This window comes from Neofelis nebulosa, chromosome 2 (assembly GCF_028018385.1).
Source record: "Neofelis nebulosa isolate mNeoNeb1 chromosome 2, mNeoNeb1.pri, whole genome shotgun sequence".
Lineage (NCBI taxonomy): Eukaryota > Metazoa > Chordata > Mammalia > Carnivora > Felidae > Neofelis > Neofelis nebulosa.
The window spans coordinates 31,289,952-31,308,008 of record NC_080783.1 but is presented as its reverse complement, the minus strand read 5'-3'; the positions used below and the strand labels follow the sequence as shown (position 1 = coordinate 31,308,008).

The window sequence follows — 18,057 nt, the reverse complement described above, 5'->3', positions numbered from 1 at the left end:
TAAAATAAAATATTTTATGGATTTATGGCCTAACTTCCACTTAAGAAATGTATGACCTTAGGAGTATTATGTATTTTTTTTTACCTTATAATCCTCAGTTCTCTCAGGAATAAGTGGAAATGTTGGTTTAATCAGCTTATGAGGACAAATGAATGTAGATATCAATTTTTCATGCCGATTTTTCATTTTGAAGGTATAAGCTGTTTGTTATTGCACACTGTTTCTTTTTAGAATAAGATTCATAGAAACATTGAGCTCCTTAGATATCTAGAATACAGTAAAGTGTTGTTTTTATATTGATCTGAATGTGCTAGTGTAGTTTAAATGATTCCTGTGGGATGATCATGCAGTAATTACAATTTTAAGTAGTTCATATGTCTCAAAATGTTATCATTGCATATATTAATGCTATTCTAAATGCAGTTGTAAAAAGAAATTTGAGGAAAATTATTAAATAATTATCAGAATGAAGTTGAGTTAATAGGTGTGACATCCAATTATAACTTGCCCCAAGAGAAATATTGAGTGAAGGTTGAGCATTTCAGCCTCAACTAAGACCCTTCCCTACTTGTGCTAACTTAGAGTAGGTAGGATTCATAATTATAAGAGAAATCTTTGTTAGTATCTATTGCTATTAATACCTTGGTATAATTTAGAACCTATGTATTATATATGTGGATTGAACTATCAATTGGAAGATTGCTCTTATTTAAAAATCTTGCTGTTTTCATGGGAGAATATGCTGACATGCATTTTAGGACTTTTAAAAAACTGTTTGTTTATTTATTTTGAGAGAGAGTGGGAGCAGGGGAGTGGGAGAGGGGCAGAGAGAGAGAATCCCATGCAACCTCTGTGCTGTCATGTCACATAGAACCCAGTGCAGGGCTCAGTCCCACAACTGTGAGATCATGACCTGAGCCAAAATCAAGAGCTGGATGTTTAATTGGCTGGGCCATCCAGGAGCCCCTAGGACTTGTTAAACAAGGTGGAGTGAGAGGTTATGGACAAGCAAGTGAAGAGGCTAGAATGACCCATGTGGTAACAAATTAGAGTTGGAGACATCAGTATGAACTCATGTTTAGCTAAATAAAGATACAGATTGAGATCAGTGTGTACACACGAACATATAAATGTATGCACATGTGTATACAGACATGTATATGTAAATACATATGTATATATTATTAATTTTCACATGCATATATTTCCTTGTTCTGGAAGCTGAGGGTGCCTAGAAGTAACAACATTCCAATAGCAACCCTCCAGATGCCTGTCAATCAAATCTTGATTTCTAATACCATCTTCAAATAAAAGGAAACCAGTTCTTAGAGAAGTGACTGATTCTAAGCCCAGAACTGGTAATTTACAAGATGAGGCTGGAGAATCTTGTAGTGCCAGAAAGAAAACTTTTTTTTTTAATGTTCCAAAAATCCCACAATGATAGGAGTATGTCAAGTGGACATGGGTCAAGTGAAAGACTTGCAGCGGCCAAAGTTGAAATGTTTTGAGTAACAGAATAAAAATATACTTGGGGAATATAACCCATAGTAAAAAATAAATATCCATCTCTCTACATGGATATAAATGCCTTAGTGAGTAAATAAATGGGGAGAAATACGACATCCTATGCAGAAGAATTAAAATGACTTATGTAGATATTCGGCCCTCAAGGAGTTGAAGCCTAAGTCCTCACTTCTTAAATGTGAGTTATGCATAGTTACTTCCTTCCAAAGAGTACAGTGTGGAAAGTGGGGGAAGAGTAAACTTACAGTAGAGAAAATTGACAACCACTACATCATCCAGTTGCTCAAGTTGAACATAACAGTGATTAAGTCATGTTAGTACATACCCTTCATATGATGTGATGAAAGCTCTTTGCCGCATCTACTGCGAGAATGAAGACCATTCTCAGCAATCAAACTGTCGACATTCCGGAAAATGTCGACATCACTCTCAAGGGACGTACCGTTATTGTGAAGGGACCCAGAGGAACCCTGCGAAGGGACTTCAATCACATCAATGTAGAACTCAGTCTTCTTGGAAAGAAAAAGAAGAGGCTCCGTGTTGACAAATGGTGGGGAAATAGAAAAGAACTGGCTACTGTCCGTACTATCTGTAGTCATGTACAGAACATGATCAAGGGTGTTACATTGGGCTTCCGTTACAAGATGAGGTCTGTGTATGCCCACTTCCCCATCAACGTTGTTATTCAGGAGAATGGCTCTCTTGTTGAAATCCGAAATTTCTTGGGTGAGAAATACATACGCAGGGTTCGGATGAGGCCAGGTGTTGCTTGTTCCGTATCTCAAGCCCAGAAAGATGGGTTAATTCTTGAAGGACATGACATTGAACTTGTATCAAACTCAGCTGCTTTGATTCAGCAAGCCACAACAGTTAAAAACAAGGATATCAGGAGATTTTTGGACGGTATCTATGTTTCTGAAAAAGGAACTGTTCAGCAGGCTGAAGAATAAAATCTACGTTGTCCAGCTACAGAAACAGCAAGAGGCCGGATGATTTTTCAGACTTACTTGTGATACTTTAAAGATGCAATAAAACTGTACTGATTTGAAAAAAAAAATATATATATATATATATAAAACCACTTAACTGTGGTTTTCTTTCCATAAACCCAGTCTAATCACAAGTAATACTTCAGATGAATTCAAAATAAGGGGCATTCTATAAATCAACTAAGCAGTCCTCCTCAAAGCTGTCAAGATGATCAAAAACAAGGAATGTTTGAAAAACTAACCGCCAAGAGGAGCCTAGGAAACCTGAAAACTGAATATAATCCTGGATGGGCTCCTGGATCAGGAATAGGACATTAAGTAAAAGTTAAGAAAATATGAATAAAGTATGGAATTCAGCCAATAATATGTCTGTATTGGTTCATTACTTATGACCAATGTACTATACTAATGCAAGATGTTAATAATGGGAAACTGGGTGTAGTGTTATAACGGGAACTCTCTGTTCTGTCTTCACACGTTTTTTTTTAAAGTTTATTTATTTTGAGAGAGAGACAGCATAACCAGGAAGGAGTAGAGAGAGTGGGAAAAAGAGAGAGAGAGGGAGAGAGGGAGGGAGGGAAGGAGGGAGGAAGGAAGGGAGGGAGGGAGAGAGGGAGGGAATCCCAAGCAGGCTCTGCACTGTCAGCACAGAGCCCGATGCAGGACTCAGCTTTATGAATCATGAGTTCATGACCTGAGCCCAAATCAAGAGTTGGATGCTTTACCAACTGAGCCACCCAGGCGCCCCTCACACTGTTTTTATAAATCTAAATTGTAAGATTTTTACAATAGTGCAACAGTATACAAATGGCTTTATAATAAACCTCCTTCTCAAATTGTTGCACGACTTGTTCCCAGGTATTTTGGGTTGAGAGTAACACCCCCCCCCCTTTCTTTATTGATGGTACTGAGTAAATACTGAGACAAGAAATGAGGAAAAACAGGTTCAGTTCATTAAAAGTTATTTCCTGCTGTGTAATGTGGAACATATTTTTCTGACTAACTCCCTTGACTGAGACCAAAATATTTAAGCACTTGAATTGCCTTTTAGAGAATGACTATGCCACAGCGGAGCCTACACTTGAACTGTCCATTGCAAATACCAATACCATTTTTAGGGGAAAAGTATTAATTTGCTGTATATTGATAAACTCTTCCCTTGAGCTTTATTTACCCACTTTCATCATTGATTTCAGGAACCCCTACTTCTGAAGGAATGGGGGTTATCAACTTTTAAAGTCTCAGGCACATTTCAGGTTGTTTCTCTTTTCCCACAGTCAGCTCTTCCTGTAGTTTTCTATTGACCTCTGTTGTGGTGCAACAGAATGATCTGTCCTCTGCAGATTTGCTGTAGGGTATTTGGGTGTCTTGTGCTCTTATTTTCACTGACTGATTATCAGCATAAAGGTTTCTGGAGTCTGGGAAGAGAAAGAACAAAGAAAGGAGGTATGTATCATGCTGTCATATTTAGGGATTATTGTGGAATATCACTGTTTTATTAAAAAAAAAAACCTTTGAGTATTGTTTATATATAACACATGTCATGGTAGATACAGAGATGAGTGGCAACAATTCTGCCTTTATGGACCTTAAGGTCTAGCAGCTACATACATAAATATAATGAATACAAGATAAAAATTGTACCGAGCCAGGAGATGCTGCTTATTTAGATGCTTATGGATGCTTACTGAGAAGTTGTATTCTTCTTATTGTCACTGATACTTATTACTTTATTCATGTCCGAAAACAATAAAATGTAAAACTACAATGGCTGTAGCAAGAATGAACAAGGAGAAATCATGAAAATGCAAAAGAGGAGGAAAGAAGTTAGGGATGGGGATTCTGTGATAGGAACATGTGTACAAAGTCTGAGTTTCGCGCAAAAGCACTGTGGGCCGAAGTGTATGATTTCAGAAAATCGCTGTTTGTGAGATGCCTTTCTTTTTTTCTTCTGGACCCACCATCCATCCTTTTCCACTTTGCACTTTGCACAGGGAGGGAGGCCAGCCTGTCCAGGTTCCTTGTCATCCACCTTACGTTTGCAGCTGGCAAATGGAGACCCCCAGAAAAAGATGGAAGAGAGAACGAGATGGAAGTTAGGCTGTTTTTTCCCTTGTCCCCTCTTTCAGGCTTAGCTGTGACCAGCCCTGGAGTTCTGCCTGCTAGTCTTATGGTTTCCCTACAGCTGCGCACAACTTTGTACATAGCCCTTATGTTAAACTCCTCTTTTTTAAGTTTATTTTTATTTATTTTGAGAGAGAGAGACACAAGGGGGAAGGGGGGAGCAGAGAGAGAGAGGGAGAGAGAGAATCCCAAGAGGCTCCATGATGTCAGCACAGAGCCTGAGGCAGGGCTCAAACTCACAAACTGTGAGATGATGACCTAAGCAGAAATCAGGAGTTGGATTTATGGAATGAGCCACCCAAGTGCCCCATGAAACACTTCTTGAGTCATTCTTACATGAGTGCCTCATAGTTTTCCTGACTGGCACATTAGAAAAAGAGCAAGAACCTAATCATCATTGAGTCTTTGTCCACTTCATTTTATAAATGACAGTGAAAGGGGGAGATCGCTCCCATTGCACTGATGCCCCCAGAGTGACTGCACTTCCAGTTTTATTGTTGTTGTTTGGTTATTATAAAGAAATTCTAGGCATCATAAGGCAGATGAGAAATCCAAATTGGGGAGAAGGTTAGAGGAGTCTATGAGATGCAATTTGACTCCATTTGAAATACAATCTAATGCTAGCCTAGCATAGGTACAACTACACCCACTTTTCTCTAGCAGTTGGTAGAGACAGAGATTCTAAGTGGGCAAATTGGAGTAAATTGGGTTTCAGTTTCATTCCATTCAACGAGTGAATTCTGTCATTGGCCTGTGAGCTCCTAAGGGCAAAAAACTGAATCTTTACATCCCTAGAAGTTCCCACAGTAATTGACTTATAGAATATGTTCATATGTTTATTATAAAGCGTTTCCTGTTAAATCTGTGGTATTTTGAAAATACTGTTAAAATATTGATAGTATTATCTTTACCTTGGAAATTGATTTTTCTTTATTCCTTAACCTGTTAGTACATTTAATACGTGAGAAAATAGATCTTTATATTAAAATTAAGATGTATTTTATTTTGCCTTTGTTTCCTCAAAAGTTCTATTTCCACTCCTTTTGGTTGTTTTCCTATAATGTGAGGCTCATTGAGTTTCCTAGTGATCTTACCAGAAATTAAATAAATACAGAAACAAAACCAGGGGAGCCTAGGTGGCTCAGTCCAGTTAAGCATCTGACTCGTAATTTTGGCTCAGGTCATGATCTCAGGGTCCTGAGATCCAGTCAGGAATTGGGCTCTGCGTTCTGTGCTGGGGATGGAAACTGCTTAAGATTCTCTCTCCGCTCTCTCCCTCTGCCCTTCCATTGTTTGCACTCACGTATGTATGCGTGTCTGTGCACGTGTGCGTTTTCTCAAAACCAAAAAAAAAAAAAAAAAAAAAAAAAAACAAAACCTAAACGAAAGCAAAAAAAAAAAACCCTCATTATGTAAAATTTAAATTAAGCAATGTTCCATGTTCCTAGTTGTTGAAATATTGGATATTGAAACTAATGTTAGTAATCCAGCATTGGCAACATCGTGCCTTATTTACAGGTTTCTGCAAACAAGTACAGTGATAGAAATGTATGAAATTACAATGCGTATTATAATGGAGGAAAAAAGCTGGTGACAGAGGTGATGATCTATTCATGGATTTCATAGAAATATTAATTGGTTTCCTTTAAAACTTTGGTGAAAAAGGCAGTGATAGTTATAGAAGTGGGAAGATAGTTCATGCCTAGTTAAAGAGATCTGGCCTTCTCTTTTGTTAAAGAATGACTTCAAAGCTGAAATTTGCATTATGAACATTAATGTGATAATTTTAAAAGTACCCATTAGCCTGACATTTTTAGGATAACAAAACTTAAATTCTAGTGAAGTTAAGACATATGGAAGAACAGTGGTAGATATTAGGCAAAAAAATAATCTGATCACAATAAAAATATGCTTTTGCTTGAAAATCTGTCAAAAGGAATTTCAAGTATTTCAAAAAATGCATGTTAAATGCGCTTTACTACAGTTTTGAAATAGATTAAAATTATATGCAAATTCATGCAAATCATGTGGCTTGAAGATTAAATTTTTAAGTGCTATCTTTATTCCCTGGAGTAAATGGCTGTTGAATGGATATATAAATATCTGACTGACTGGCTGGCTGGTAGCTGAATGAATGAATGAATGATTGAATTTTTTTCACTTTGAAAGCTGTTAACATTTTCTTCTCTTTCAGTGGGCCATTTTTTGATCATGCTCAAAACAGAGTCTAGGATGGGGGTGGTTGCAACTCCAATCTTAGCCTAATCAGTCCATTCCAACCCCATGAAGACCTTTTGCCCAGTAATGATGCTGCCCCAGGGCAGAATTCTTAGGCTGTAGAGTATCTGAACCCTAGAGGGAGGAGGCCATTTTCTCAGAACCCATTCATTCTGTACGTATCTATTGAACACCTACCAGAAGCCAGGCACTATTTTAGAGGCCTCACCATTGACCTCTCAACAGCAGTTGTTACTTCTTCTGCAAAATATTACATCACTTACTTTTTCTATGAATTTCCTCTTCCTTTGGATTCTGCCATATTTCTTTTTTTGTTATTTTTGTTTTTGTTTTGTTTTTTGGCTTTTTTTCCACTTTTGTAAAATTTGCTTCCTTTTCAGTCTCCTTTTCTGACCTTGCCTCGGGAGTTCTCTGAGGCTTAGCTTTTGCCCAGGTTTTGTTTTTTGCTCAGGTGATTCTTAACTCTGGCTATGATCACAAGCTCTAGGGTGAAGCCCCAAGCATGGACACATTGTAAAAGCTTCATACGTGATTCTGATGCACAGCTACAGTGGAGAGCTATTTTTTATACTATAATCCGGGGAATTGTTTGCATCTCAGAGCTTCACTTTTGTCTGTCCTGATTAGTGTCATACCAGTATCTGCTTTCACTAAGTGCCTATTCTGTGCCCCTGGCTAACCAATTTTTTTTTCTTTAGAAATTGCATTTATCTGCTTTATCTCAAAAGTACCTGTACCTTCTGATTTCTTTTTATTTATTCTTTACTTCTGATCCAGGAATGTTAACCTGGGACTTTCCTTGCTTCCTTCTTCTATTCAGTGTTGTTAGTGCACGATGATCAAATTCACCTTGAGGAGACTAGTATTAGCTTCACATTTGACCTGAATGCTTTTGGCTCTCTGTTGCCTGCAGGATCAAATTAAAAATCTTTATCATAGAATATAAAGCTTCAAGAAAATCTAGACCCACAGGTTAGCTTCCTGATAGAATGGGTGTTTCAGTCTTTTGTAGGAGGGCCTGTGTATCTCTACCTTGTTGCACAAAGCCTTTCCTGGCTTCTCCAAGCCATGGCTACCTTTCCTCTCCCAGTCTTACTGATAGCATAATACACTGAATCGTGTAACTCTTCTCTTGAAGTTTGGCTGTCACTTAGAAGACAAAATCCTGACAGATCTTGTCTTGAAACCTAACTGTACGTATGCACTTCTGTGCTTCCTTCTGTCTGTTTATCGGAGACATTTTTAAATGAATCAGAAAGGTGGTGAGAGATGGTTATATGTTACAGCAGCAATGTAAAAGCAGAAAAAAGCCTATTAGCAAACATTGCCTGTTAAAAGCAGAAAACCTATTATAAAGCATTTTCTACAAGTTCACTGTCAGCATTTACTGATGGCTCCGGTGTGCTAGGAACTTATTTATTTCTATTATCTGATTTCATCCTTAGGTAAAATAGTATTCTCTCATATTTTAAGATGAGAAGACTGAGCCCCGGTACCATTAATCAGCTGTCTTCATATTACAGTCATGACTGGGATTCCAGGTTAGGTCTTTAGAGTTCAAATCTGGTGCTTTATGCTTCTAACCCAGTTAGTAAGTTTGGAGAAGGAGTGTATGTTAGGGGATTGCGCCTTTGTATTTCATCAGGACTTTCCTTTCCTGAAACCCCATAGATGTGATGGGTCATCACTGAGGTGTTAGTAAATAAACGAAATGTGAGAAGGATCATAGGATAAGGTAGGTTTTCCAGCTCTCCTTCCCAAGCTTTCCCAGATTTGGTCTAAAGTAGAAGATCTGCCGTGGGCAGAGCAGCAGTTTTCAACATTGGATTCTTTACAGCTCTTTGAATAATGTCTTGTTTATAGGACTGATGCTACAAATGTTCTAAAATTACCTAGCACATACATTTTCTAAGAAACTCTCTTAATGAACTAGGGTTTGCACCCTGCTATTGTTACTTGAAGATTTAGGCTAATGAAACATTTCAAGACCATGTAGACCAACTTTATTTCCTTCTAAAGGAGGGATCAGTTTCCTCACCACTGTCTCATTGAAATGGAGAGTGAGGCCAGTGTTCCTGCAATGGCTGTTGTCTAGCTAAGAATGACTTCTTGTCCAATCAGCCGGGCACAGGAGACCATAGGTGCCTTCCCATGGTCTAGAACGAAGGGAAGAGAACCTTACCTGGGACAACTGCTATTCTGGTAGATCTCTGTTATATGTGTGAAATGTATTTCCTAATCTGGATTTGGTGTGTAAATAGAGTTTAGAATAAAGGATCATAGCTATGAGTGCTGGAATATACCTGTTATATTTTTAAAAAGAAAACTACTTTGGGGTGCCTGGGTGGCTCAGTCTTTTAAGCATCCAACTCTTGGTATTGTCTCAGGTCATGATCACATGGTTCATGAATTCGAGCCCTGCATCAGGGCTTGGGATTCTCTCCCTGCCCCTCTCCTTCTCTCTCTGCCCCTCCCCCTCTCAAAATAAAAATAAACAAACATTTAAAAACTAAAAACAAAACTACTTTTATTATATAAATAATTGAGTAAATTGAATGTACATACTTATCATTTATATTATTAATTACAAAAATTATAGGCTTTAGTGATCATGGTTACTAAATGCTGTTGTCAGAATTCTCCTTTATTTCCCAAATTTAGCCCAATAGCTTTGTTTTCTTAGATGCCATGTATTTTAAAATTTTTAAACTGAGCTTTGCTATGAATAGAAAAATTAGGAGTAGGAAGCTGCACTTCAAAGGGAAATGTAATTTTACTCTTCCAGCTACGTTGCTGAGATCAAAAGCATTTGAGAGGTGACCTGAGTGGCCATTACAAGTAATTGGAAAAGAAGTACAATTTCTTATTACTGCATCTAAAAATGAGGACAACATTCTTTAAATATCACATTTATATAAAAACCTGCACAAACTCCATCTACATGCCTTAATTAGAAGCTACAATAAAGACATTTCATTGTTTTTATAACTTGTGTTCAGAAATAAAACTCTTATTTGCTCATTACTTAGCAGAAATATTAAAATCCAGCCTAGATTACCGAAAAGGCAGAAAACGGTAACATATCAATGAAGTGTAAGGAAAGAGTTTGATTACATGTAGAGGGAAACAGAAGATTTTCCACTTTCAAACAAAATCTACTGAGTTCCCTTGACTATTTTTGTACCTATTTGGCAGCTAAAGGATGGATTGCCTTTCAGACAAAAGCTTTTCATTGTGCTAGCTCATTTTGTAGTTACTACTTTGCACTATGGAAACTTCCTATTTCAGAGGGAACTCTTCAAGTCAAAGAGCATGTATAGATTTCAGGAAGGAAACTTTCAGAAAAAAATTTTTGCTACAATATGCATAAATTGTGTTGAATGGGATTTGTCACACTGATTCTACGGACTCTAAGTACAGGTAGATGTTAAATTGGAAGGCCACAAGTGGAGTGTCCCATTATCATTTTAATGACCTTAACATGAGGAATTGTATTCTGGATTGTCTAGATGATTTTTGAAAGTTGTACTTCTGCTAAGATTTTAGTGGTCATGCTTGCTTTTGTTTATAAGCAGTTCTAGGTGGCTGATTTTTGTGTATCGACAAGAGTTAAACAGGCATTCAAATACAGAAAAGTGAAGGACTGTTGAATCATCTCATGGCACCCATCTTGTGCTGGGTATGCTGTATTCATACTGAAAGTGGTTGAATTCCATAGGAGGGGAAAATGGACAAGCTGCCGTAAAAGAGCAGGTAAAGCAAAAGCACAGGGGCCCGGCATTTCATCGCACACTTGGGAACAGCTGTGTTCACGGAGACGCAGCAGAGATAGGAGGAGACTGGCGGAGGAGTGGAGGGTAGGACTCATCTGCGAGAGTAAGCGTGTTCCAGGTTGTGGAGAATGCACTGGGTGTGAGCATTGAGGAACCACTCAAGGTCTCAGACGGGGCTGTGACACAGGCATGACTGTGCCGGGGCAGGGGGGGAGGGGATTTCTAAAATGCATCTCCTTTTCAATGACATCTCCAATTGATAGTTATTTGTTGTTTCTTTAAAAGTAAAGTATGCTGGGCACTATTAAGGGAAAATGGAAAACGAACACCTGGTCTGTATCATTAAAGAACTAATATGCTTTGAAAAGGAAGAGCTATACAGATGTAAGTTAGCATTATTACTCTAGTAAAAGGAAAGTATTGTTCTAAGCAGGCAATTAAATGTACAGAAGTAGATTTATAGGACCGAAAAATATCCTCAAACTCCAGCTTGTTACCTAACAATGCTTTCATTTATTGTGAAAAATGATGAATGCAAATCACGTGCCCTATTACGGTCTGATCATCAGCAATTTCATTGTAGCACAAATGGATGCCATGTTATAGATAAATCTTGACGAGTCCCAGTGTTCAGCATTAAAAGCATTTGATATATGCTGGCATCTTTGAATGTTATAGCCTGGTTCAATTTTAGATACCCCCCCCTTTTGTCCCAAAGTTGGGGGAAAGGACACAAAACATTAATGAGTAGCCCCATGTTACTTGGCTGTGTAACAGCACAACTAGAGGTCTGAGTAAAGATTCTGGTTCCTAGGCCTGTATTGGTAGTTTAATCAAAGATATACGCTAGATAATACCCTCTTTGTGCTTAACACTTTCAATGTCTTACATTTACTTGGGATAAAATCCAGAGTCTATAACATGTCCTGGTTCTGTCGTCTTCTCAAAATTCCTGTCCACCACTCTTCCCCTGCTCCAGCTACGGAAACCACCTTTGGCTTCTTCCAGCCCAATGAACTCCCACATCAGGAGTGTTGTATTCACCCCAATCTCCCTTGTTCACCTTGTGATGGTCACCTTGTGATGACATCCTTCTGCTTTCATGTGAAGTATTATCTCCCCAGGAAAGGATTTTCTTAATCTTTCAAACTAAATCAAGACTCTCTGTACTCAAAAACTAATTTATTCCTTCCTGGGGGCTCTTTCTGTTTATGTATGTATTTGTGAATATTTGCTTTACCCGGTTCCTCAACTAGTCTGTCTTCAGAAGCAAATAAATCAATTTTGTGCTGTATGCCCAGTGCCCAGCACAGAATAGAGGCTCAGTAAATAAATTTTTACTGGTGTTTGGATAGAGAAAAGGGGATAGTAGGAGTAAGATCGAAATAATTGAAAATAGAAATAATTATTCAAATTTAAATAAGCAAGTGGGTATCTGCTAAGACAAATTAGCATCCTATAAAGGAGCTACATTATGATGATACTGGACAACTATCTTTAGGGTTAATATTACATATCTCTGGCTATTACTAAAACACAGCAGAAATATAAAGAAATCTTAAAAATTTTTGAGTAGTGTGTATTTTTATTATCTTCATTAAAAGATCAGTTTATTAAGAAGAATATTTTCATACTAGAGACGCATGTTGACAATTAATAGACTGGAGCTGGAGAAAAGAAAATAAGATACCAAGCTTAAAAGGCAAGAAGAGAGGAATTTTTTTTCCCTACCCCTATCTTCCTCCCACAGATCAGCAGCAGAGTGTTTATTAAATGAAAAGTGATCAAATCACTTTTACTGTGTCAGCGTGGGCTGAAAAAGACACCTGCATTTCATGAATTGATGAGTAATTGTTTTTAGGCCTGATTCTAAGTACGCTGTTGATTGCAGTAGTGTGATGTGGTTGAAAAAAGCACTGGGTTTAGAGCTAGAACACCTGGATTTAAGTCCTGGTGTCACCACTTACCTTATGCATTAGACCTGGAACAAGTCACTTAACCTCACCAAGGGTGATTTCATTTATGAAATGGTACCCTGCGGGATCCTTGCACGTATCCAATAAGATAATTATAGGAAAGCTCTTGGCTAACTGTATGCAATACTGAAATGTGCTCTTTGGATTTAGATGTATATTTGTCTGTAAGTAATGCACTTTGTGCAGATGTGGGAGTTACACCCGTCCCCCTTCTGGACTTCAGTTACCCTTGGTAGATGATATGTGTACCACGAAATAACTTTTTTTTAAAAAAAAATTTTTTTTTCAACATTTTTTATTTATTTTTGGGACAGAGAGAGACAGAGCATGAACGGGGGAGGGGCAGAGAGAGAGGGAGACACAGAATCGGAAACAGGCTCCAGGCTCCGAGCCATCAGCCCAGAGCCTGACGCGGGGCTCGAACTCACGGACCGCGAGATCGTGACCTGGCTGAAGTCGGACGCTTAACCGACTGCGCCACCCAGGCGCCCCCACGAAATAACTTTTGATGCAGAATGTAGCACAATGCAGGTGTGAAACGTTGTATTTTTGTCCTCCTTCCGCTTCCCGATATTTGTGTTAAGAAAGCAGTATGATGATTGGAAAAGAAAGATTTATTGATCTAAGAAACAAATAACTCAGTTTTGGAATAAAATACTCCTTTTACCCATTCATTAATTAAACATATTTTAATAATTATAAAATATATCTGAGAATGAGGTAAAAATAAATTCATGTCTTTCCTGATGTATTCTGAAATTAGCTTTTAACATGAATGAAGTGTTTAGTTTCATTTGTAAGTTTTTTTATAATTATCTTCCATTGAGCAATCCAAGGGTTTGTGTGGCATATAGATACTACTTAACTTATCAAGGGAGATATAGTATTATTATTAAAGTGTTTTTATATTATAGCATTATATATAGTATTACTGTGGTTAGAACACATTATTTTGCATCTCAGAATTTAGAATTTTGTATTTCTGAAATGATGAATCAAGTGGATCAGGAATATTAAATATGTAGATCATATTTTACACAACCTAAGAGCCATATATAATAGATCAAATGATATGTTTGTCTAAAATACATCTAAATTACATCAGAGAGCAAAAATATAATGTGTGTATGTATGTGTGTTTGCGTGTGTGTGTGTGTGATATGTAAGTGCCTATGTCTGAGTGAGTGTGTGTGTGTGTTTGTGTAAAGAAAATACTATGCTAACACTTTTTTTTTTTCCTCTGGGGGGTGTGATTATGGGTACTTTTTCTGTAGTGTCTATTTTAGAGATTTTTTTTTACACTGATTACATACTTTATTGATCACAAAAATTATTGTAAAAGTGAATTTAGATGCTAGATAAAATGTAAAGAGAAACTTTTCTCTTTGAAATCAGCGGCCTCTACAGCAACAGTATCACTTCCCCACTTTTAAATCACACTTTTGGTGTCCAGTTAGAGGTCTTACCCTCAGTAGCATGAGGTGTTTAATTAACATCCAGTGGTGTATGATTGGATCCCCTGATTGCCATACTTTCCTATGAATTATTACAATGTAACATACATCCCAGTAATAACAATGATGTTATCCAGTAAACTTGCATAGTCAGTGAGACTATGTAAGAATTAAAGCTTTTCCTGTTGTATGCTTGTGAGATAGTAAATACATAGTTCAGTGTGTACTTTACAAAATGCTCCATCCTTTTTAAAATCTAGAAATATGTTAGAGATTAGTACGGTCAGCTTAATATATTTTAATATCTAAATTTGGACTCATCAATTTAAAGGGTCTAAACATTTTTAATATTTGGATTTTCTTCTGATTAGAAACAAAAATTGTGGTCTTTCCAAAAGGGAGCTTAACCTGAGCATGTAACATTCAGTTTTGTAAATTGATGAATTGGTTCTTTTTAAATAATATTTTGAAATTTTATTTATCTATCTATTGATTGATTGATTGAGAGAGAGAGAGAGAGAGAGAGAGAGAGAGAGAAGGAGGAGCAGAGAGAGAAGGAGAGAGAATCCCAAGCAGGCCCTGCATTGTCAGTGCAGAGCCCGATTTAGGGCTCAAACTCATGAACCTGTGAGATCATGACCTGAACTGAAATCAAGAGTTGGATGCCTAATCAACTGAGCCACCCAGGCGCCCCAGATGAATTTGGTTCTGAAGAAGTTTGTGAAGAGTCTCTTCAGCCTCGCTGTCAGTGACAAGCTCACGGCTCTGGAGAAAAGACCATCTCTTCGTTGCTCCTTCTACTCATTTAGAAATTTTTGCCTGATCTCTGCTTCCCTTTATTTTTTTCTCTCTGGAATACTAATGAATGATAACACTTCTTTTGTGAGATAACCCATCATGTATTAGAAGAGCACCATTTGTCCTAACTTTTATTTCTAAGGCTTATTCCCAGCACCCCACTTCCAATTTGGTGCATTCACCAAAACTGTCTTGAGCATGGTGTTCTAGACACTGGGTCTACCAATGTGAAAATGATAACACCGTGAGGAGCTCACAGGATAACAGGGGAGAGACAGATACATACTCAGGTAAATTAAATGAGAGCAAATGCTATCGTCGAGTGATTGACAAAGGGCTGTGGAAACAAGATCTCAAGCACTGAGCATTAAGCAAGAAGAGGCTTTTCATGGAAGATCATATTTGAGACAGGTTTTAAGCCAAACGGAAATTTGTACCCAAAGAAGCAGAGGGAAGGTCACACTGTGCAGAGACAGTATTTTATAAAATAAAAACTTTGTCCTTTTTTGTCAGTGTTATGCTTTGAAGATTAACACTTTCCACCTGACCATCATAGAACCCGAGGTAGCTTTCATTTTCTGTTTAATGTAAATTCTAGGAGAGCGATAACGTTGAAAACATTGTTTTTTCATGTTCAGACAAAAGTATTTATTGCTAGAAACTTGTAATATTACAGTATTTTTAATGAAGGAGTTGTTTGTCATAACTTTGTAGGTCCAACCCTGTTTGAGCTACTACACTTGGGTGAACTTGGTGCTTTAGGGTATTATAATAATTGTGACTAGTTATGTTTATCTCAGTACCACATCAAATCTGTGCCCTTATAGCAGCATAACTTTCCATGGCCAAGGTCAACTGTGATAACAAGGCACGTAATGTCATTGTGTCAATTATTCTTTTCCTATGACAGATACTACTGTTAAAAAAGTAAAAGTATTCTCTTATTTCTAGTAAGCTAATTTTAGGAAAACTTGTAGGCATCGGCCTTCTCATCGATTCTCTTCCATTTCTCTTTTAGAAATACTTTATTGTAAGCCTGTTCACAGCTTTTTGGTGACTTCTTTCACGTACTCCCTGCTTTAATCTGATATGTATGTGGCATCCAAATCCTTAATCCTCTTTGTAATCTTTTAGAGAGAAAGGTATGATTTAATCTTTCTTTTTCCATCACCCTGGAAATTCCCTGTATCTTTCTCTCTCTCCATTTTCCTTGGGTCTGTTTGTTTGTTTTGGCAATTTGGTATTCTCAGACTCGAAGAGAAAGGGTGGAAAATGAACTCAGTATAATCAATAGGAAGGAAAATTATCCAATTTTAAGAAAACATTTGGAGTCAAAGTTGAAAACTTGAGTAAAAACTCTGTCAGTGTTTGTAATGCTGGGTTTCTGATGGTTTTAATGTGTGAAGAGACCTGTCTCATTTAGCAGTAAATATTTTAGTGCCACTTACAAAATATATTAATGTGTTTCTCTTAAAAGAGACCTTTCCACAAGGCTGTGTAGTTGTTTTTCCCTTACCCCCAGACACATAATCAGCAGGTAAAAGGAGAAGAGATGTACTTCTTTTCTCTATCAGAACTTCTACAGCTAGACAATTAGTCCAGTTTACTATTCCTAACATGATTAGAATAGTAGCAGCTTAGTACTTCGCATCACATACAAAAATGGAGCTGAATAACAATTTAAGGTCCACAAATTAAAGGGTCAAAATTCTTAAAGATGTGAAAGCATTTCCAAAGTTATCTGTGATAGCTCTGTAGAAATAATTTCATGACCTTCACAATTCTATAGGACTTTTTGCTAATGAAATTCTATTTGAAAGCCATTTATCTTCATAAAATATATAGAAAATTGGAAATGTCTTTACACCTAACTTTCTTTTCCTACAGATTTAATACTTACTGGCACATTTCCTGTAACTGCCATTGGTACATTCTTCTTTGTGATGCCAATACAAACTTAGCCCCTTCGTATGGTGTTTTAGAAGTTATACAGATTTTGTTTGTTTGTTTGTTTGATGTTTTTAAAAGTAAGAGTATTTTTAGTGTTTCCACCTTGATAATGCTTTTGATCATAGTTTTCTTTGGATGAAAGTTACATGCATAATGAATGAGCGTCCAAATGTTCTAAGGCTCAATTGTGGCAAAATTGATCTTGAAGGTGGTGTAATTTCACTAGAGCTGAATGAATCAATTGGATTAGAGAGTGGGGATGAGACCATTAGTGTTACGTGCGTCAGTTTTTTTTTTTTTAATCTAAGATTTCTTCCTGTTTATACCATGTACAGTAGTCAAAATTAGTGCTTTAAATTAAAGCTTCAAAACTATGCTTTTTCAACATCTGTTTAATTTTTTTCAAATGGAGTGCGCATAAAGATGGAGGTAATAAACAATTCATATTCTTTTGTAAAACATACTATTTCCTACACGGCCATGAAAACTTAATTGTATAAGGTTTGCCAGACATGATACCATGGCTGATAAAATTGATTTTATAAAATAAAAACTTTGAATGTCTTTTTTTTTTTTTTCGGTCAGTGTTATGCTTTGAAGAGCAATGCTTCCCACATGGAACCGGGAGACAGTTTTCATTTTCTTTTTAGTTAATGTAAAGCCTAGAAATGCAATAATACTGAAAAAGTTTCATCATGTTCACACACAAAAAATTATTGCTGGAAACTTCTAAATATATTGTCTACCAAAAGTTGTCAGCCTGTATCTCACAATTGCTAATGTATCCGGAGTAACTAAACCACTCAGTCCCGATTACTCATTGAGACACAGATTGAGCTAGCTATAGTATAACCAACCCAAAGTCTTGACTGTTTTGCCTCTGCCAAATTACCCATTTTAATGAATATATTAAATCTGGGTTAAAAAAAAAGTGAAGAAAAAGAGCCTATTATTTATTTATTTTTTGCTATGTTATTTGAAAAATAGCTTTTAATACCACCTTGGTGGTGCAGTAAGCGTCCAACTCTTGGTCTTGGCTCAGGTCATGATTTCACAGTTCATGGGTTCAAGTCCCGCCTCAGGCTCTGCACCGAACCTGCTTGGGATTCTCTCTCCTTCTCTCTGCCCCTCCCCTGCTTGTGTGTACACACACACACACACACACACACACACACACGCTTGCTCCTTGTCTCTCTCTCTCTCTCTGTAAAAATAAATAAACTTAAAAAAA

The 18,057-nt window shown here is 37.2% G+C and overlaps 2 protein-coding genes across 4 annotated transcripts in view; both read left to right on the top strand.

Annotated features, from left to right (window-relative positions):
* The window catches only part of PARD3B (par-3 family cell polarity regulator beta), a 1,004,898-nt gene that overhangs the window by 258,189 nt on the left and 728,652 nt on the right, over positions 1 to 18,057 (top strand). The gene's annotated exons all lie outside the window — the stretch shown is intronic.
* Positions 1,854 to 2,569, top strand: LOC131499715 (large ribosomal subunit protein uL6-like). Its single transcript, XM_058707941.1, has one exon. It carries the CDS (start codon positions 1,896 to 1,898, stop codon positions 2,472 to 2,474), a length of 579 nt encoding a protein of 192 aa, XP_058563924.1. The 5' UTR covers positions 1,854 to 1,895; the 3' UTR covers positions 2,475 to 2,569.